Source organism: Aplidium turbinatum, chromosome 3, assembly GCF_918807975.1.
Source record: "Aplidium turbinatum chromosome 3, kaAplTurb1.1, whole genome shotgun sequence".
NCBI lineage: Eukaryota > Metazoa > Chordata > Ascidiacea > Aplousobranchia > Polyclinidae > Aplidium > Aplidium turbinatum.
In genome coordinates, this window is record NC_137474.1 from 36,943,854 (window position 1) to 36,967,004 (window position 23,151).

General features: G+C 37.0%; 2 protein-coding genes across 2 annotated transcripts; one reads left to right on the forward strand and one right to left on the reverse strand.

Annotated features, from left to right (window-relative positions):
- The first annotated feature begins 1,019 nt into the window (after window positions 1-1,019).
- Window positions 1,020-3,383, forward strand: LOC145767005 (ubiquitin-associated domain-containing protein 1-like). The gene has a single exon (XM_082578733.1). It carries the CDS (start codon window positions 1,121-1,123, stop codon window positions 2,270-2,272), a length of 1,152 nt encoding a protein of 383 aa, XP_082434859.1. The 5' UTR covers window positions 1,020-1,120; the 3' UTR covers window positions 2,273-3,383.
- Window positions 3,384-6,791: 3,408 nt separating this feature from the next.
- Window positions 6,792-16,041, reverse strand: LOC145767451 (transmembrane protein 248-like). Its single transcript, XM_082579272.1, has 5 exons — window positions 15,836-16,041; window positions 14,749-14,971; window positions 13,421-13,565; window positions 11,628-11,784; window positions 6,792-7,481 (listed from the first exon to the last, which is right to left on the reverse strand). Exons 1-5 carry the CDS (start codon window positions 15,989-15,991, stop codon window positions 7,317-7,319), a joined length of 846 nt encoding a protein of 281 aa, XP_082435398.1. The 5' UTR covers window positions 15,992-16,041; the 3' UTR covers window positions 6,792-7,316.
- Window positions 16,042-23,151: the final 7,110 nt, after the last annotated feature.

Here is a 23,151-nt window from a genome sequence, read left to right on the forward strand (position 1 = left end):
ATTGTTGAAGTTTTGTTGCCGGGAAATTATTCCATCTATTAGATGCCGCTAAATGGAGAGCAGTCCTTAACGTGCGTTGCTCAAGCGCATGCCCTGAGAGTCGAACCAGTGCAGCTTGATCTTGAAGCTTCTTCGTTCCAGAAAGGACGCGCTAACCAATTGAACTTGTCAGTGGCTGTCATAGATTGCAACGGCTCAAACATATAGCTATATAGGGTAAAACTACTTCACTGTTCACATACTTCATCCCATGTGTCTTGGTCCATTCCAGTATATGACGTAATTTACGGCAGAGCATTTATGACCACTGACCAGGCCCAGGAAAATTTTTGAGGTTGATCAATTAAGGGTATACCTAGGAGAGCTATGGGCCTATGGCTACTGCATTATTTGTAAATTAGAATAGTATATACAGTATTTTATTTGTATTTGCGTTTAACCAACAATTATGTAAAAGAAACGGTGTAAAGACTACAGTACGGTAGGTCATCAAGTCAGCTGTCACCTTCAATGAGTAAAGAATAGAAGAATAAATTCAATAAAAAAAAAGTGAATTAGTGTTAGCAATAGAAATAAAAGCAGTAAAGACATGCTAATGCAGTGTCAACAGATTTTGCAATAACATAATAGAATAATTAGGCTTTGCTTCATCATCAACCAATTTTGATTATACAGGCCATGAATTAATCCTTGTGTCAAGGGTGTGGCCTATCTGTCTGTGAAGTCTTTCTTTACAAACCTCAATGTCCATTGGGTTGGCCGAGTTCATGTTCAGGGCTGCAAGGTCATGATTTACATTAAAACATAGGTATTGTTGTTGAAACTTGAAACATTCCATTCCAGTTTCAAGTCAGTTGAGGGTATGATACATCACCAACCTATTTGAAAAAGCTCTAATGATGATTGAAGTACCATAATCTAAAAGATAATTATTTACTGTATTAAATCGTCATGTTGGTTGCTACAAACTATTTCTTCAATCTAAATGGCAATTCTTGTTTCAGGTTAGATTTGGTAAATGCAACAATTTTATGTGATTAAAGATATTTCATATATTAAATTGTACAGTCTATTGAAGGTTTTCATCAAACATTTTTATCCACCATTGTATGTATTGAAGATGGAGTCCAAGCTAAGTAGCTCAAGGTCATCTGTAAATTATACAGTATCTGTGAGTGACTTGTATGGAAATGACACTTTGATAAATGTATTATCTCCAGAAATGCCAGTTGAAAAGTTAAAAGAAATTGCAATCAAACAATTACCAGACAGTGAGAGCAGTACAAATTATGGCCAATTTCGTCTTGTATTGATCAATGACATTCCAAGGCAGCTATGTGATGATAAAACCGTCAAGCAAGAACTACTTGAAGATGGAGATTGTGCTTTGTTAGTCAAAAATCGAAATAAACAAGTTAGTTCTTTGGTAAAAGACGGCATTATTAGTTATGAGGCACCAACACAATCTGCTATTGCACGTGCAACAGAAGGGCTTCCTTTGTTCAATGGGCCATTTGAGAAACTAAGAAATCAACATACAGATATGTCTTCTTCAACACAAGTTGAACAGACCTTTCGAAAAGTGTTGTTATCTTTGCTTGATCTTTCCTACAAGTTTATGCACTTCGATCAAGATGAACGTGATGCAAACACCGTAACACCTGAAGTGGATCCTGTTTCATTAAAGTCTTTGGTAGACATGGGATTTTCTGAAAATAGGGCCAGAAAAGCATTAATTGCAAATACCATGAATAAAAATTTGGCAATGGAATGGTTGCTGAATAATAGTGAGCCTGATGAGGAACAATCATCAAGTCAGGCAGATGAACCAATGGAAACTAATTCCACGTCGACTGCTACAACAAGTGGCATGAAAACAAGATCTCGAACTTTTGTTCCAAACCCAACTCATCTTTCTGCTCTCATTGATATGGGCTTTACAAGGGAGGAATGTATGCAAGCACTACGTATCAGTGGGAATAATGTGAACACCGCTTGCGAGTGGCTGTTGAGTGATCACAAGGATAGTCAAGATATGGAAGATGACAGTGATGAACCTTTAAGTCCAGATAGTGAACTTTACAAAGCTTTAATTTCAAATCCTACCATTCACATTGGTTTGCATGATAAAAAAGTTTTGGAGGCTCTGGAGGACATGGTTGAAAACCCATGGCGAAGAAACAACTGGGCATATGAGAGTGCAGTTGGTAATGTGTTGCTGCAGATTTTAAAACTGTATAACAAATATTCATCAACAGGCCCACAAACGTAAACTTTCTGTTTTACTTAATTGCATGTTTTCATTTTTTACTATATGAAGTTTTGTCATTTTAAAGCCAATTAGTTTGCATGATGTTAAAGTTTCATTATTTATTATATTGCTTAAGAGTTGTGGTATTTTACATGAGATTAAACTGGGTACATTCTGGATTAGCTGATTACAAATTTACATGCAGCTTCCAATATTGTATTTGGAAACACAGTAGTTAATTGTGGGCATTCTATTTCACAGTAGGCTAGTACCGGTATGGCGGTATTTGCATTACATAAATTTTATGTTAGATAAACAAAATTGATTGTTATCAATATTTACAGTAATTACAACAATATATATATTTTTATCATCAAAAACTAGTTGCTAGTTCACTAAAAGCCTCAGCAGCCTGTTTCTCCTCAGTAGGATCATCAGAAGGAACTTATGTAAATAGAATAAGAAATCCAATTTAAATGATTGTATTTGAATAAGTTTTTTCTGATAATCCTATTGAGGTGAAACAGGCTATTAAGATTTTTGGTGAACTGGTAACTAATTTTGGTGTAATTCGCTCTGCTTGGCTTTTCACCTGGCATTGAGTACTTTGTGTAGGATTAATAACCTTAATTGTTTATGACGACATTTCACATAATAAACAAAAAATTGCAAAAGTTTTGTGCTATACAGTACAACGTGTTGGCATTTATCAAGCCTCTGAAGAAATGAAAGCACATCACATAGTAATTTAATACGTTGTGAAGATAGGAGCATGGTCTTTGCATTTACACAGTGCTTGATGGGCATGGTGATGTGCCTTGATTCCTTAATTCCACTATGTTCGGTAATTCAGTTGATTAATATTAAGTGCCAGCATTTTTTATGTGGTAGTCGAAAACGTTTGTAATTTTTGGTGTACCGTAGGCTATATTATATGAAATGTCGTGTCATTGTTTGGTTTTCTGTTTACTTAATATAACATATACATTTTTATAGATTTTTGAATTATAATTGGAGCTTGTGTACCCAATGATTATTCTTAATGCGTGTGCTGTATTATGCGTACAATTAAACACATGCCTAGAGTAATAGCAAAAAACTGCACGGTGCGTCCTATTAAACACATGAATACAAAATGTTTTGTGTGGTGCTGCATTTAATTTGTACCTCGCTCAGCAGGAAGCCATTGAAATACAGTAGTATTCGCCTATAACGTCACCTTTAGGGGATTGCAAAAACTGACGTTATAGCCGAATTGACGTTATAGACGAACTACCGCAACTATTCCAAAACTGTCTTTTGAAGAAAGAGGTGTATAATCCAGTCAGGTTTACTGTGTACCACCAAACTGACAAAAGTCACGCCGAAAATACAGTAAACAAAGAAATTGTTTAAAAAAAATAACCTACAGCGAAAGGTAGGTACAGGAAATTTGCGCATTGCGCAATACAGCTCGTTACATACAGTAGTAGCCTAAAGATTTTTTTTTTTAGTAGAGAAGTTCGTTGTTTATTAGCAAAAAAGGCATTGATCTTCAGCTGTTTCGGTTTTGACACGGATTTCTCTACGACACAGCGTTCAGCTTTTGCTAAATACAGTGATGTATGATTTGCTCGCTATCGTCGTGATACACGTGATAGTTTTTCACGCGGGGAAAAAAATTAATTCAGTTAATTAGTTTATACAGTAGCCTACTGCACGTACAACTATTGCTTTGAGTTGTTTAAAGGTCAGCTGTAGTGTAGAGCTGCTTTTTACACGTGATAGTTTTTCACGCGGGAAAAAAGTTAATTAAAGTCCCTGCTGCGAACGATGTAGCAAAATAAAAGGAAGACATTGATTTGCAAGCAGCAGCGCTCACTGGAAGACTGACCGTTCGTGGTGATGGCTTAAAGTGACGTTATAAACGAACAAAAGACGCCTGGGGACCAATAAAGGGTGCTGTTACATGCGAATTGACGCTATAGGCCAGGGATGGCGAACTTTTTTTAGTGCATGGGTCACAAAAGAGACCTTAATCCTTGAAAAAGCAAAAGTGGGTCATACATTTAATTACATGTTAATGCGAAACTTGCTGCTGCATCTTCTCTGCAAGTCTTATTATCCTTGGTTGGTAATCCGTAGCTTTTAGCTTCACACATGCAGCACTCATATATGAGCTGAGACGATTCCGTGTGCTTGATTGTATAAAATTTATGTGCGAAAATGAAGATTCGCACGAATATGAAGAACCAAACAACGTTAACAGAGCTACCGCAAATCTTTTCATAGTTTCAAACGAATTTGGCAGGGAGTTCCACTGTGTAAGAATTATATTTTCAGCATGATTTTCAACAGCAGGAAAGTCACAACCATCCACTATCCGTTTTCATTTCATTGATGTGATACATCAATTAAATGTTGAAGAGAATAGACTCGCCTCTAGCAAATAATTGTTTGTTTAAATTTGAGTTACAGCGTTTGATTAACAGTGCTTCCTAAATTTTGGTGTCAAATTGGAATTTGTCTTTGCGTAGAATTTTAAATGAGTCAGCAGAGAATTTTCAAACAGAGCAAAAATAACACTCCATGATATGGTCTTTAATGGCACTTTTCTTAGCTCCCTAAAGTTCAGATGCTCCTGTACTCTCGTGGTCAAATGTCTGGTGGACATACGTACCGATATACCGTAGGCCTACGTCAATGCCGAATCACACGGACATGTAAAACTATATACGACGTTTGAGCAGAGAGACGAAGGCGTCCGGGACTTTAGTTGAAAATACGAACTAAATTTGAATGTTTTGTAAGTAGAAAAAACGTCCACATGAAATTTATTGTTTACAAAATTAGTGTTTTGTTTCAAACTGTTTTCGTGCTAGTTGTTGTTTTCGCACTTATTTGTGTTAGCAAACGGAAAGCTAATTCTATTTTGTCACACACGAGAAAAAAGTCGAAATCTATAGAAGATTGCGAGAGTAGACGTAGGAATGAGGATGCTGATGGTGCTATAGCCTAGTAACTTAGCATGGGGTTCACTAGGCCAACTTCTAATCTGATTGAGAGAACGAATCCTAATGTATCGGCAACGGGTGAATTGTGGGCTGTGAGCAGTGTCGAAGCCAAGGAGGGGGGTTTCAACACCCCTCTTTGGCATGCGTGTTACGTCACGATATTGAGAATGATGCTTTCAGTTTCTTTATGTTTTTTAAAAAAAGTTTGCTTAATTTTAAGCGAAACTGCATTAAAAGAGCGAGTTTGCCCATACCAAACATCTCAGCCAGGAATTAGCAACAAGAAAACATAGAAACTCAGCTTTATTTTGGAAAAATGCCGAAAAAAACATGATCTTATCCTTTTGCTATGCCACCAGACAGCACCATTTTACAGGAATATTGATACCCACATTTTTGTTGAAAATGCTTTCAGAATGCACCAAATTCAAAGTAATTTTTCAAAATTTTCTGCGGGAGGCCCCCGCCGCAGGGTGTCGTCTTAGGCGAACACAGGGATATCTAGAGAAGGGGATATGAAGGCTCGCAGCGATTGCCTTATTCTCATGACACTACCAGGGCGGTAGTTTGCAGTGCTTTAAACATGTGGTTCTTTTTAAAATCGTAGAAAGTTTTGTCGTGCAGCTGGTACAGTGAGCTACAGAAGACAGCTAGCAAATGTTACGTAGAGCATATTTAAAGAAACTTGTTTACAAAGACAGTTGAAAAGTTACCAGTAAGCTGTTTTTTTCAACAAAGCCTTTGCAGTAGGCTAGATGTAAAAGAAGTATATGGGTAGTTGAATTAACAAGCAACCATGAGCATGCTGTGAATATCCAGGCCTGATGCTAATAGCGCAATGCAAGTTATCATAACAAGATTTATTAAACTACTATCGGTGCCAATTGTCATTTTACGATAAACACAAATTATTTACGATAAACAAAAGCCCTTCTATTGTCAGACGTAATAAAAGCCTTCGTATCCCCTTCTTTAGATATCCCTGGGCGAACACGCCGTCAAAACTCCCCCTTTCAAAATTCCTGGCTACGCCACTGGCTGTGAGTGCATTTAAATATTAATCAAAAAGATAGGCATTGGCCTATTGTCGCAAATCACTCGGCCGACATTTCTGAATTAGCCCCCCCTAACTTTTTTTCTGGGTGCGCTACTGGTCACCTCCAACAGCAGTCAAGACACCAGCAAGGATTAATTTTTTGTTGTGTTTGGGTCATCGCATAAAACGTCGCTATGGAAAGAAAATTCAATTGTGGAAAAGTCATTTTGACGTCACAAAGTGCTTCCTGTATCAGTTTAAGTTGACAAAAGTAGCGGTAGCGCGCTACTTTTAAAGTAGCGGATACGTTGCCCATCTCTGAGTGTAGCCTATCATAATCGGATTCCAAAGATTATGCTGCCTTCTCCAAGGTCCAAAAGTACCCATTGCCAACAAAAGCGTCTTATAATATTTGAACAGGCCCATTGGATTAATATCGTGGTACTCTAGTAGTGTGTGCGGAGCTATCCGCTAAGTTGATTGTCTGTCTGACACACAAGATACTGTAGGCTACTAGGAAATAACTTTTATTGCAACTACTGTATATAGAAGTACCCACCGAATAATCTATTCATTGTTCCACACTTAGGCAATCAGATCAACGCAAGTGCACTCACAGAATAATGTAGTTGTTAGTCTCAGTAAAAGGGAAGGGAATTGACCACAGGACAGTAAGCGAGTAGAAGCAGATTCACAATGCACTAAAGCTATTCAAATGACAATTTATGCGTTATAGTTCCACAATTACAATGCAGTAGTATTAGGTCAGAACTCAACCGTGATAAAGTGCCAGATTTATAACGATTAACTGATATTGAATAGCTTTAGTAGATCTCTGATGCGTGCTTGCTATAGCCTCCTGCTATGCCCATCGCAAACAATATGAATTTGAAATGAAACAGGAATAAAAAGTCAGTGACATTTTACAAGACAAAATGGCGGCGAACCCACATCTGCAACATAACATTACACCAATGAGCAGATATCAGCAATAAAATTATGAAAAACAAAAGCATAATTTAAATAAAACTACGGATCACAAAGAAGATGACGATAACAATGCAAAACGAATATCGTCATAATCCTTGACGTCATGATGATCACCGCCACGAAAGAATCCGAAGGTCAACACAACTAGCACAATTAAGAATAGAAAGTAGCTGCTGTGGATAAGATGGACGTGAACAAGAGATTTTGTCGTCTGAAATAAAAATATTTAATATATTAAAAGCATTTCCAATAAAAAAAACCACCGAAGCAGCAAGTAATAAATAAGTCTTAGAGGTCAAGAATATGCGTAAATAATACCAATGTAAACACTGTTGAAGCACCTACATTGTTAGTGGCTATTTTTTTACAAATATTGCAATGACCTTTTAATCTTAGCTAATTCATAAAAAAATGGGGATGAATCATCATCCCAGGATCATCATCATCGGCCATGCCTGAATAAGGTGTCGGCTACCGTGATTTTCCACAACGATAGATCGTCCATTGTTCTTATTAGAGTTACAAAATCCTGGCTTGTCCATGTTAAAAGATTCTTAAAAATTTCTAAACGTGGATGCTCCTGGTGCCTCTGACCAGAAAGCCGCCCCATCATTACCGAGTGCTCAATTCCGCGCTTACGATAGACGTGCCCGATGAATGACATTTGCCTTTTTATAACAGTTCTAATGACGGCGCCAGGGGTACACCCAGAGCGTCTCCACACTTCTTCGTTGGTGATCTTATCAATCCAGTTAATTCCCATCATTCTTCATATGAACCAAATTTCAGCTCTGTTAATCTTCTTTTCTATCTGCGAGCATATAGTCAAGGATTCACAGTCATACAGTAGAACTGGCCAAACGTACACCTGTAAAATTCTTATTCTAGTGTTCAGAGAGATTGTGCTTGACTTCAGTGCTTTGGCCAGTTGGATGAAAGCTTGTTTGGATTGTGCAATTCTTGATTTGACATCGCCCCAGTATCGACCATTCGAAGTAACTATGGAGCCCAGATAGTCGAAATTATTTACAGTACTTGCGAGACTGGTGTATTCTGTAATTTGATTGTGCATACAGGAATTATTTCCTTTGCTGAAATTGTCATACAAAAGGTTTTCGTTGCGTTCAAGTTTCTCGCTTTGCTTAAATTAAAATGATTATGTCGAGTAAATTTTGTAAATTGGAGTTTTATGTGGTGATTAGTAGTAGTACAGTGCCGTCACAACACCGTCTGCCAGTGCCATCTTTTGTTGTTTAAATGTTGTCCGCCTACAGAGGTGCCTTCGTTGCCATATAGATGTCGCAAGATCATTTTGCCATAAAGAAAAGATCAGGTGAGACTACGCACCCCTGTCTAACATCTCTTTGAATTTGTGTCCACCTGCTCAGGTCACCATCTATCAGGACTGCTGCTGATTGATCCCAGTAGAGAAATCTAAGAAGTGGGTATGCAACTCGCTTGGTAAGTTATATAACTTCATCATCATCATCAACCAATTTTGATTATACACATATACAGGCCATGAATTAATCCTCATGTCGAGGGTGTCGCCTGTCTGTCGAGAACGAAGTCTGGCTCCACACCTCGCGATTTATTGGGTTGGGAGAGTTCATGTTCAAGGCTGCAAGGTCACGTTTTACCAGTTCTTCCCAAGAAAGTTTTGGTCTACCTTGACCAGCTGTGCTGCGATGTTGACATATCTGACCTGTGAGATCCAGCTTGAGCTGCACTCAACGTGACCAAGCCATCTCAGTTAGTGTTGGGCGATATTGAAAAAAACAAAACGATACGATATTTGAAAAAATACTCGATATTTCGATACTTTTCGATATTTTTGTTCTAATTAAGAAAAGAGTTTCTCAGTCTTCGAAATTAGTGTCGGCAATTGCCGACGTAGATGCATGAATGGCGCATTAGCGTCAGCAATAAAAATGCCTATGCCACACAAGCGCTTGTAAGGTTAGAGTTAGACATTCCTCCCAGTCGTTATGCCACAGCCATAGATTTGCTCCTTAGTCAACACCCTAATGGAGCTCTGTGAAAGAGGCGTGTGGATGGGTATCAAAGCACGAAAGCGGCAAAACGTGGACGCTTCATTGCGAACAGCGAAGACAGTGTGGATTTATAGCCAAGCGATGAGCCGCTTGATGTGTCTGATTCCAGTGATGACGCGACAACCTCATCCTCCGATATAGCATCTGATGATTCCGATTCTGACATCTAGTTCTTCATCCAGTCTTCGAAATTAGCATATTTTTACTTCGCAAAAACGTTGCCGAGGACAAACGGCAAAAGTTGAAATTGCCTCGGCAATTGCTGTGAACGTTTATTACAAAAAAAAATTGTACCAACATGTAAAACGAGAAGCGAAAAATATGCTCAAGTAGTCTATCCCGACCGCACTGTTTGATTTGTTGTGATGTAATTAATACCAAAAGTAGCGATAAAGCGAACAACGCGATTACGCACGCTGTTACAGTAATTCACGTTAAATAACTCACGGGGGGTGGAATAAGTTAATTTTGGGTTGATTCAACGTTCGAGTCAGCACAAATCGATTTAATTTTCCCGGACGGTTATATTGCGTAACACAATGCCCAATAAGAAATTTACGTTTATTTTACATTAATTCGACATCTAGCGATGTTGAATTATTATATATTAATGTTAATTGCTCAACCAGGTACCGGTAACAAATTAATAGCTCCCTGCAAGAAGATTGCCTCGATTTATGTATGCAGTACACTAACATAATTTCGGCACAATCGGGATACTGCGAGCAGCACAAAGTCTGTTTGACAAAGTACTAGCTGTCAGAATCGGAATCATCAGATGCTGTATCGGAGAATGAGGTTGTCGCGTCATCACTAGAATCAGAAACATCAAGAGGCTGATCGATTAGCTGTAAATCTACACTGACTTCGCCGTTCGCAATGAAGCGTCCACGTTTTGCCGCTTTCGTGCTTTGACACCTATCCACACGTCTCTTTCGCAGAGCTCCATTAGGGTGTTGACTAAGGATCAAATCTATGGCTGTGGCATACTGGCATAACGACTGGGAGGGGTGTTTAACCCTAACCTTACAAGCGCTCGTGTGGCCTCGGCATCGTCATTCATGCATCTGCGTCGGCAATCAACTCGGCAATTGCTGGTTGCCGACAGTAATTTCGAAGACTGTTATCAAACAGACTTTGTGCTGCTCACAGTATCCCGACTGTCCGAAATTATGTTAGTGCATACCTTAATCGAGGCAATCTTCTCGCAGGGAGCTATTAATTTGTTACCTGTACCTGGTTGAACAATTAACGTTATTTTATGATAATTCAACGTCGCTAGATGTCGAATTAAAGTAAAACAAAGGCAAATTTCTTCTTAGACATTGTGTTACGCAATATAACCGTCCGGAAAAATTATAGACACGTTATTTTATGATAATTCAACGTCGCTAGATGTCGAATTAATGTAAAACAAACGTAAATTTCTTATTGGGCATTGTGTTACGCAATATAACCGTCCGGGAAAATTAAATCGATTTGTGCTGACTCGAAGGTTGAATCAACCCAAAATTAACCTACTTTTCCTCCCCGTGAGTTATTCAACGTGAATTGCCATAACAGCGTGCGTAATCGCGTTGTTCGCTTTGTCGCTACTTTTGGTATTATTGCATCACAACAAATCAAACAGTGCGGTCGGGATAGACTACTCGAGTATATTTTTCGCTTCTCGTTTTACATGTTTTGGTAGAATTTTTTTGTAATAAATGTTCACAGCAATTGCCGTTTGGCCTTGGCAACGTTTTTGTAGGGGTTTGCAGTTACGAGTTAGGGTTGTAATTGTTAAAATATCGAACGATATTGAAATAAATATCGATATTGAAAAGATATCGTATCGTATCGAAAATTCGATATATCGCCCAACACTAATCTCAGTCTGCCTAATTGGAGGACTTCACTGATGTCTTTTATTTTGAGCTTTGATAGAAGAGTCTCAAACTGGATGTTGTCTTCAGGCTTGACTAGGCAGGTCCATCTAACCATCGCTCTGTCATTACGATGTAGGCGCTTGCTAAAGTAGCCCACGTTTCAGAGCCATAGGGCATGACACTCCTCATATTATCACAAGATATTGTAACTCGAAAATACTTGTCTTTGGCACTTGTTTCCACCTTCAAAATAGCATTCTTGTCAAGCGACAATGCAAAAGACAAAACGTACCAGTACTTCTACAGATATTACATTCAATAATATTTGTATTTATTCATTTATTCAATATTGCTATGTAAATTATCATGAAGGTGAAAAAGCACCACTGTGCTTGCAACACCATTATTATTATTAATAATAAAGCGTGGCATTACCTCAGTGAGATACATCAACAAACGTTTGTCTTTGGGATGATTAAGTATCATTGACATGTTGGAACACTGTATGGGTGAACCTTCATCAGACAAACTACCAAATATTTTTAGAGCAGATGAAGTATCATTGTTTATGAATGAACATTGCTCAGGTCGCCTGGAACAAAGAAATTGTTATTTATCTTTTTTAGACGGTAGTATTTGAATCATATCTGTTTGCACAACATATTCATAACCATCACATTCACAGTGGTCAAAAATTTTGGGTGGGCAGACTTGGAATGATAATCATTTATAAAAAATGAGGATGTAGTGCAAAGAGAACAATTATATTGTCACAATTAATAGGTATAGCCTAGACGGCAAGCTAGATTATATGTTTCTGAACAAGTGCGCTATTTTAATTGTGTTATTATAAGAAGTTGGAGACGATTGAAAAAGTTATATTGAGGAGCTGCTGTCAAAATTACTGGGAGTTTATTTTGATTATTGTTGGAAATGCTGAACCATTCACTAAAGCCCTTTAAGAATTACTTTCAACAATCTCACAAGTAGAACCATTTGACCATTTAATTGGGGTCTGCTATTATTCGGCTAGTCCGATTCGGCTAGTCCAATTCGGCTAGTCCAATTTGGCTAGTCCAATTCGGCTAGTCCAATTCGGCTAGTCCAATTCGGCTAGTCCAATTCGGCTAGTCCAATTCGGCTAGTCCAATTCGGCTAGTCCGATTCGGCTAGTTCCCTATTCGGCTACAGTTTTGAATTGTATTTTGTATTTTATTCCACAATATTGCTTCTTTTCATTCCGACAAAGAAAAATAAATTGACATAAAATTTAGCGCAAAATGTTTGAACTATTAAATTGAAATGTTTGCTCACATAAAATCGACATGTATCCTATGTCACCGTCTGTATGCAAACTTAGAATATATTAGAATCCTCAACTATTACAAAACTCCAAATCCAACAACGCCTTCTGTTTATTTAGAGAATTTTGTATTTTAATTCACAATATTGTTTCTTTTATAGTTGAAATTATTGAAGCTTTAGATGAGTGGGGTTTAGACCTAACCACTGAGATCTTAAATCATATTTATGATACCGGAAACATCCCTAGTGATATGGTACGTTACATATTCGTAACTTGATTCACAAGGCTAGTTGTTCTGTGGAGTGAGCATTCTGTTGCTCCGGTTTTCTTTGGTAAAGTTATGAATATGGAACGTACCATATTACTAGGGATGATTCCGGTGTCATAAATATGATTTAAGATCTCAGTGGTTAGGTCTAAACCCCACTCATCTAAAGCTTCGATAATTTCAACTATAAAAGAAACGATATTGTGGAATAAAATACAAAATTCTCTAAATAAACAGAAGGCGTCGTTGGATTTAGAATTTTGTAATAGTTGAGGATTCTAGTATATTGTAAGTTTGCATACAGACGGTGACGTAGGGGATATATACATGTCGATTTTATGTGAGCAAACATTTCAATTTAATAGTTCAAACATTTTGCGCTAAATTTCATTTCAATTTATTTTTCTTTGTCGGAATGAAAAGAAACAATATTGTGGAAAAATCGGACTAGCCGAATTGGACTAGCCGAATCAGACTAGCCGAAACGGACCATTCCGATTTAATTGATTGTTTAATGTCTGATATCCCAATAAACTTTGTCATCAGTCTTTCCAAAGTCTCTTTATGTGTAAGAAATAAAAAGAACGTGACAAATATTACAGTTTACAAAAAAATATCCAATCCAATTTAACAGATGCAAGTAGAAAAACATACATGGTAGCAGGCAGCATATTAGGTGGGGCACTTATGGACAAACAAGAATCCACTACATGTGAACAACCATGCTCATTGTTGCAGGTGAGATTCAAAGGTTGTTGGAAGGTAAAAGACAAGTGAACTAACTTGCTTCCAAATACTCCTGCAACAAAACAAGTGTTTAACAAGCAGAATGAATTAAAAACATTAGTTCAGTTGGACCAGTAACCAAATTTGCAAACAATGAAATGGCAAGATCAAGCAACACCAGTTCAACTCTCTGTTGGTGTATGTCCATTTAGCAGCACCTCATGGATAGTGAATATAGTATATAATTTACAGTCAACATCACTGAGTTCACTCACATATGCAGTCATATAAAAACATTTAGCTCTTATTATTTTATATGAAATTTTTTTAGTTAGGGAAACGAAACTTTGTGCGACACACCTTGAAGTTTCAGACGACGCACCAGGCATCAAGTCACACACTTTGAGAATCACTGTAGGCTAATACACAAATAAAGCGCAACCAATTTTTAAATACAGTAAAACTCGCCTATAACGGCACCTCTAGGGGATTGCAAAAACTGACGTTATAGCCGAATTGACGTTATAGACGAACTACCACAAACTATTTCAAAACTGTCTTTTGATTAAAGAAAGAGGTGTATAATCCAGTCAGGTTTACTGTGTACCACCAAACTGACAAAAGTCACGCAGAAAATACGTTTATTTGGCATTTTGCTTCAGAGATCTCTTTCGACAACTGTACTGTGTAACACTGCGGCTTCTAGTTTATACAGTAGCCTACTGCACGTACAACTGTGGCTATGAGTTGTTTAAAGGTCAGCTGTAGAGCTGCTTTTTACACGTGATAGCTTTTCACGCGGGAAAAAAGTTAATTCAGTTAATTAAAGTCGCTGCTGCGAACGACGTAGCAAAATAAAGGGAAGACATTTTGCAAGCAGCAGCGCTAACTGGATTTAAAGACTGACCGTTCGTGGTGAAGGTGATGGCTTAAAGTGACGTTATAAACGAACAAAAGACGTCTGGGGACCAATAAAGGATGCTGTTACATGCGAATTGACGTTATAGGCGATGCTGTTGTAGCCGAACTACAATGTACGTAAAAGATAGGAATTCTGCCGGGACTGAGCGAAATGTGGCGTAATAGGCGAATTGATGTTATAAACGAAGCCGTTATAAGCGAATTCTACTGTATATATATATATCATATTTTATCAATTGTGTTGCAAATTTGGAAACTTTTACAGACTCCTGAAAACGCTTTTGAGATCCCCAGTTGAGAACCGCCGATATAACATAACTACTGCACTTTGATACCTGAATAACCCAATAGAGATCCATTGAAAGCAGATATTGATGATGTCAATGATTGGCTCAATTTTGAATATGGAAGTGAAAAGAAAATGTTTAAATTCACAGACACATTAGTGTAATCACTTCTGTTTGCTAAAATAGTTGTGTTGCCTATATAGTTTGAGTGATTTCCACTGGAAGAGCAAAAGTTTATCTTGGTAGCATTGTGCAGTAAGGTGTTCCAATCCTGAAATTAAACCCTTAACTATGATGCGGAAATATTGATTTTAATACGTACCGGTATATAAATTTCACAATTGTAAAAAAACAACATACAGTCTAACAATTCAATATTAAACCAAAATACCTTATGTGCCGCCAGGTATGACTGATTAATGTAACTTTAAGTTAACTTTCATAAAATCCCCTTAAAAATGTGTCAAAACTACATCCAAGGTTGTTTTAAAGAAAGTTTTCTGTTTCAAATTGCAGTTAAAATCACTTTTTCTTGTTGAATCTAAGTTAAGTATATATATTTGTGTTATTAAATCAAATGTAGTTATTACTATCTGAAGCCTTTACAAATTGTTTCACCTAACGGATCATCAGAAGGTCTTATTCAAATAGAATCTATTTGAATATTTGATTCTATTTGAATAAGACCTTCTGATGATCCGTTAGGTGAAACAATTTGTAAAGGCTTCAGATAGTAATAACTACATTTGATTTAATTCGCTCTGCTTTGCCTTTTTGCTTGGCATTGAGCACTTTTTGTAGTATTAATAGTTTTCATTGTTTTATTTGTTTTATTATAAATCAGGCAAATACAAATTCCTGGGTGAAGTAACAAGTTTATGGCCCTGTACCACACCAGACCGCAAAACTATTATTACATCATTTTAAAAGCTGGTAATGCCACCAGTCAACAAAATGATGTTAAAATAACAACTTTTACTATCAGGAACCTTCTTCAATGATAAATTACTTAAACCATACAAAGTTCAATACATTTGCATTGGACAGACTGTCAAAATGGCATCTAGTTCTAAAATACAAGCTATAGAAGTCACAAAACAATTAAGTTACCGTACCATAAAAATATATAACTTACCCTTGTAATATTTGGATCAATGATTTTATTGGATCTAATATAGTATGCAAATGAAACAAATGCAACTGCTGTCATTCCAATACAAAAAATGAACACAATCAAAGGTGGATTTGATGATACAAAATTTCGAAATTTTGCAAATGAACCAAACTTCATAATGGCTTGTTTATTTTTTGAAGGTACATATTTCAAGAAAAAGATATTAAAAAAATAACCTATAATAATATTCAAGTCAAATTAATGGTTAAAAATTTAACACTTAAATAAAGATGATATCAAACTTTAGAAACGGAAGTGACTGTATCACTGGTGCTGCACCTATAGTCATTCAAAACAACGTAAAGCTGTATTACAACATGTTTGCCGTTTTTAATAAGACAGAAAAAGTATTTCGAATACACATTACACAAGGAAAACATAAAAACACAAGTTGTGTCATTGCTCTAAGTGAAGGAATTAAAGCAACTCATGTTTGTGTTCTTACTTTCGCAATTCGTAAGATATACATCGTGATATTAATATCATTACTTTTCAGTATTCAGTCTTGAAGTTGTAAGAAAATTGGTAAAAGTGTTCATGAAGTTGTTTAAACCTGTTCTGGTCATTCGTTTATTGAACATAACATTTTTGTCTACCAGAGTTCGATCTTAACGCTAGTCCGCTAGCCAATGGCTAGTAAAAATTTGCGAGGACTAGTAGAAATGTTACAGTACTAGTCCGATTGGCAAGTGAAAATATTTGCCGGTAAAAAGTTTTGGTTTACAAAATGGCGATTGGCGACGTCACTCTGAAATACTGCAAAAATTTGCTTGCCAGAGGCGAAATTGCACGAAGAAGGCTGCAAAGTCGGTCAACTGAGCACGTGACTACTTTTTTCGTTTTTTCCCTCTTCTTTGGATTGCTACCTTGTCGTAGTTGAAGAGCTCGTGCGCCTCCGTGACCTAAAGTAAAGAGTTATGCTGACCCAACAAGCCAGACAGGTCTGACAATAGAGGCCTAACCAAACGCAATCCATCCAATAGTCCACATCTTTTGACAGTGAACGAATATTATGTATTGCAGGCTACGGTACCACCCTGGCGAGTGGCGTGTCATCTCATACTACAGATGCACACTATGTAATATTACAACATAAATAAATATTAAGCACACACCGCATGCCACATTTATTTTTTTGTTTTAAAATTGCATTGTTTGCGTCTGTAGTACGAGAAGGTGTTTTTGTGCGTATTGTTGCTCTCTTGTGCGTACTGAAATCTGAAAGCCTTTACTTTAGTTAGTTTCAGTCTAAGCCAAAACACTTATCTTAATACGTCATCAGACAAGTGAAAAGTCAGTAAACTGGTCGGACTAGTGAAAAATCGTGCGGGCTAGTGAAAACGGAGAGCAACTAGTCCGGTGGGCTAGTGAAAAAAAAAGTTAAGATCGACCCCTGTCTACAGAGTACAAATGTCTGATTGATTACTTGCATGGCGTTCCCATCATATCAACGCCTTTGTATTCTTTACCTCACTACATTCTTGCGTCCTTTTCTCAATATAATAGATAAATGGCGTGGCATTTATCATCACTTCAGGTGAGTCTACTACTGTACTGCAATAAACTACTGTACAATGTTTTTTGGCAGCCGATTCTAGCACAAATTAATGGCGAAAGATAGCAAGAACTGAAAGCAATAGCAAGAATTAATGCTGATAGCCAGGAAGAACACCCCTTCTTCACACAGACTACGGTATTACAGTATATTTTACTTCGACCTATTTTGCCTGTCTTTGCCTTATTCTGTCTTTTGTTAAATACAAGTCTAGTAAGAATACAACAATTCCTATGCTAGATTAATCATACATTTGTACATGCCAAAAAACTTTAATTTTTAGTCCATCTTACAAGCTCCCATTTCTAAGGTAGAATGGAACCTTTTCCAATTCCAATTTATTTTTTATTGCTGGCCCTGAGTGGCGCAAACATGTACAGAACGATAAAATAAACACAAATTTCACAAAAAGAAAAGATGACGAAATTATAATTTTTCTTTTATATTTTCTTGAGTTTAGTTTATCTTCAGGTCTTAAATTTGCACAAATCCAGTTGCAAAACTAGGACCTGGAGAGAAAAAAAATCTGGTGCTGGTCTAGCATGATTAGCATCGGCCGCCTTGGTCAGTGACGTCATTAAAATGTGTGACATCATGCCAAAAAACGCAACTACTTTTGAGAAGGGTGCAAAAATAGGAAAAAAAGTGAAAGCGGAATGGATATCGATTTTTCAACATAAATGTGCTGTGGCTTTCTCATTTCTGCTCGGATTTTAACAATTTTTCTATCGTTGGAAAGCACGATGCCTCACATTTACCTGAATGAATTAATTTCCAGTCCAAAGTAGGTATTATATTTGGAATGAATTAATTGCCAGTCCAAAGTAGGCATTATATTTATGGAGCGCTAACTTCAGTGTTGTACGTTGACGCTGAGGCTAGCGCCGTCAATTTATTTTTCAGTTGACGGAAGTGATAGCGCCGTCAACTATTTTGCTGATTTTAATTCCTATGCTAGATTATCACGGCAATGTGTGTCGATCGTGCCGTGTAGATCATTGTCGATCAAGTGTCGATCATTGCCGTGTAGATCACGGCAATGTGTGACGACAAGGATATAAATCGACAAGTGCGATCAATCTACTGTTCTGCCAACAAATTAAAATCAAAATTTTACAAGTGCTCCAGTGATATTAAAAATGTTCTATTCCGTTCTTATTGTACTCCAATGTATGCATGTCATCTGTGGGAAAATTATCATCAACGTGACATTAATCGTCTGCGTGTTGCCTTCAATAATGCGTTTAGAATTATACACAATTTGCCTAAACACTATAGCGTACGTGAACATCAAGTCTTGTGTAACATCATAACATTTGATGCATTACTTCGTAAATATGTTTTTTCTTTTGTTGGAAGATGCGAAGTATCGTCTAACTCTATTGTTGCCTCCCTGATGAGGTCTGATTGCCATCGTATATCAAATTACCGTCTTCATTATAATAATTCTATGTATGCTATTATCTAGTTTTGATGGCTGCCATGTCATCTGATTGTTTTTATCGTTCTCAATACTTTCAGTTCTTCTAACTTGTAACGCTACCGTACCATTGTCTGTAAACTTGTAACAGTAGATAGGCCTAGCCTATTTATTGAGATTTTGTGCATTTGCAGTTTGTGTATTATTTTGTTATTTTTTGATGTTATTTCGTTGTTGTTGTTCGTTATTTGTGCATTTGCAGTTTGTGTATTATTTTGTTGTTTTGTTTTGGATATGGACAGCTTTGTCTGATGCAAATAAATTATTATTTAAGCGTCAAGCGCTATGCGTCATTTTTTATTTTCATGGAAAAAAAATGAAAAATCTCGTTTCACAATTAGACTTTCACGTATGGTTTCACAATGTATTCTGGCCAGCGCGACTCATCCGAATTACCGGCTTTTGCGTTGGTTGGAATGGCTCCCTGGAATACACGCGGAAGAAGTTCGCCAAATGATGATCAGTCTAGGGCCATTTTTATTTTGAGCTAAAAAAAAATTTTTTGACTTTATTTTTATCAAATTTTTACTTTATTTTGACCTAACGAAATTGCTTATTTGTAAAGGTCACATTTCTTCCTTGAATTGATACTAGTTATCCAAACATAATATTTTGTCGATTTCAGACCCAAACGTAATATTTTGTCGAAAAGTCAAGGTTTTTATGGATTATAAAAAGTGCGTCGTGTTTTTCGCCGATAGGAAAATCTCCACAAATCTGTCTAACTTTTGCTGAAGACGATTTAGCTTGGCTATTCCTAAAATCCAAACTGTTGATTTTCGAAAAGACTACGTTTGTGAAGATGGAGCTTTTTATAAAAAATATTTAAATACGTAACAATGAATAAACAATGGGCAATTTGCGATAAAAGGTACTGCTGATCCGTCAGCATTGTGACATATTTCCTGCTTTTATAGGTTAATATGGTTTAATTGTGTCGCAGTTCCTGATTTACAATGCTTCCACGAGGATTTTGACAAAAATTACTTTCAAGAAACACAAAAAGTTTGTCAAAAGCCATAATTTGACAAATTTTGACTTTATTGAAAATTTTGACTTTATTGTCAATTTTGACTTTATTTTGACCTATAAACTTCTTAGAAACAGTTCCCTAGGTGCTAAAAATAACTTTATTCTTGGATTTGTGGATAGACGAGGTCCTTAAAAATTTTTGACTTTATTGACTTTTGCGGGCCCTAGTGATCACCCATGTATTGAGAACGAGAGATCAGAGACAGAAAGCGAAAAATCCATGATCGGCTTCGCGGAACGTTGAAGATACTTTATTTCAAGAGCTTTGTGCCTCTGAAAAGAGCGATGTTGGTGCAGTGAACCTGGTTAAAAGATTTATACATGCTAAACTATCACAGCACGTTAGGAACAGTGATACCTTTCCGAGTAAACGTTTTCAATTTATTTTTGAAATACAACACACCAATAGGCTACCAACCAGCGCTGCTGTGGAACGCATGTTTTCACTTGGAAAGGACAATAGCTTAGGCTATTCGTCCCAAACGCAGCAAATTGTCAGACAAACGTTTTGAAATGCTTGCTTTGTCTGTAAGGAAATAACAAATAGGTTAAGCAGCTAATTACAATACAGTCTCAAAACATAATATCTGCTCTTTATTTTTAGCTATTGTTAGCCTAAACTTGGTTGAAATATTTCCGTTTTATGAGACGCTGGCAAAAAATAGCGCTAGAAATTAGCGCTGACGCTGACGCCGTCAATTTCTTTAAGAGCTTACGCAGTACTTTACGCCGTAAAGTTTTTAGGCAATTCGCGCTGACGCTGACGCCGTCAATTTATTTCAATGACGCGTACAACACCGGCTAACTTAAACTTTATTATTTTGTACCAATTCTCAGCAAAGAGTATGTCTTGTTTTATTCAGCTGTTAACTTTTACGTTTATATGTTATCAACAAAACGAGCAATCGTTGCTAAAACGTAACCGCTCGACGAAGCTTTTTTCCAAATAGTCTACAGTAGGTGATTCGATCATTGTTCAGTATAAGCCGTCCGCCAGTTTGCTGTGATCAGTGAATAGCACTTCCACCAAATGTGCTGTAGCTTTCTCAATTCTGCTCGGATTTTAACAATTCTACTATGGTTGGAAAGCACGATGCTCCATCTATCTGAATGAATTAATTGCCAGTCCAACATATGCATTATGCATTGTATTTATGTAGCACTAACTTAAATTTTATTATTTTGTACCAATTCCCAGCAATTCAATTTTTACAATAAAAATACCAAATCAACACAAATTAAAAGAGTATGTCTTGGTTTATTCACCTAAAAACTTTCACGTTTATATGTTATCAACAAAACGAGCAATTGTTGTTCAAACGTAACTGCTCGACGAAGCTTTTTTCCAAATAGCCTACAGTAGGCTAAGAGATTTGATCATTGTTCAGTATAAGCCGTCCGCCAGTTTGCTGTGATCGGTGAATAGCACCTCCACCAAATGTGCTATAGCCTTCTCAATTCTGCTCGGATTTTAATAATTTTACTATAGTTGGAAAGCACGATGCTTCATCTACCCGAATAAATTAATTGCCAGTCCAACATATGCATTATTTTTAGTGGTGGATTTCCAGAAGATTAGCTTCCGGAGCGCTAGTTTTTTACTTTCCAAATGCGCTAAGTGCCGTAGAAGAAATTCAGAAATATGTCTTTATAAGACTTTGAAACAACACACTTGATGTAGGCTACCTAAAACGTTGCTAAAGTAAGTATCATGGTCTATAGATGGTATAGCGTTGTTCAATGCAAATATTCGTATTTTAGTGGAACAATAATACAAAAAAATACAAGTTATAGCTTAGAAAAAAAAAGAAAAAAAAATTGTTTTTAGTTTTTTCCACTTTTGATTTTTGATTTTTCAAGTTGTAGCCTACAATTTTTAAGACACTTATCGTATTCAAAATCATAAAACCTCTGGCGACTTCGGGTCTCAATTGCCGGGTTACGTCCATGGCGTAATCAGGATCCAACATACTTCGCTGGTTAAAAGTTTCTCAGTGGAGGATCGATCATTCGCATAAAGAGTAAACTTGAAACAGTTAGCCTACAGTGTGTAGAGAAGCACGGTCAGATGTCAGTATGAGATTCATTTGTGAAAATCCGCGCTCACACTCGCTTGATGAAATTGGAAGGGATTATAGTGACGTTTTCAAATTTTGAAGACTCTAGGATCTTCTTTTCGTAGTTATATATTCACGAAGTCCTCTCACAGCAGCTTCGCGTTCATCTAAGCGCAATCTCTTTGCCACTTCAATGATTTTGTTTTCTCTGTGTGTCATTACTGTGTCCTTTGGCCAAATAGTTGAATCAAGTCTTTTTCAGCTGTTAATAAGTGACAAGTCTGTTGAATTCAACAAGCGATCTTGGATGGAATTTCCTAAGTGATTATACACCCTTCTCTGTTGGGTGGAAAATACCACCCTTTGGTAGGGTGGAAATGACCATCTTTCCCAATAGGCTATGGGGTGGGAATGCAAAAGTAGAAGTGGAATTTTAGACCACCCCTAGAAGTGGTTAAAACTACACTTTTTGATTTAAAGTGTAGAAGATGCGGGGATTGATTAGCGGGCTATTTCTGCAATTGTTTACATGTAATTCTACACCTTTGAACTCTAAGTTTTCTTCAGCATCCTTAGCAATGCCATAATGTTGTCCGGGTTCGTTCCTTCGTGTTTCAAATAATTTTGCAAGATTATTAATTTTGTTATCTGCATCTCAAATAGTAGCCTACATGCTCTGTTTTACAGTTCAAGGCTTAGGCTATTTCGGAAAATTCTTGCGAGTATTCGTACATCAAAGCCAAGTCCAACAAGAAATCTGTGGATGTTATCTTCAACAAGAGTCCTTGATATTTTCTCACGTTCCCGAGAATCTCTTGTGTCGCTAATAGCCTCCTTTTTGAAAAAATTGACAAATGCTGGAAAATCATTCCAGACGGCATTAACTGTGCGGAAACTCGAGGCTACCCAACGTGTGTCCAGTACCTTTCCGATTTTCAACAACTGCACTTCAACAGCCGCTGCACGTTCACCCAATTCCCTGCTATTGTTAGGAGAAGCGTGGTAAAGGCTATAGCGTTTGCCCATAAAAGATCGAAACCGATTCAAATTACTGACTGATTTTACAGCATGACATGCCATATGATTTTAGGCAGCTCTTCAGGGAATCATAGATGCCATTCGCCGTAAGAATAGCGAGCTCAACAAGACAAAT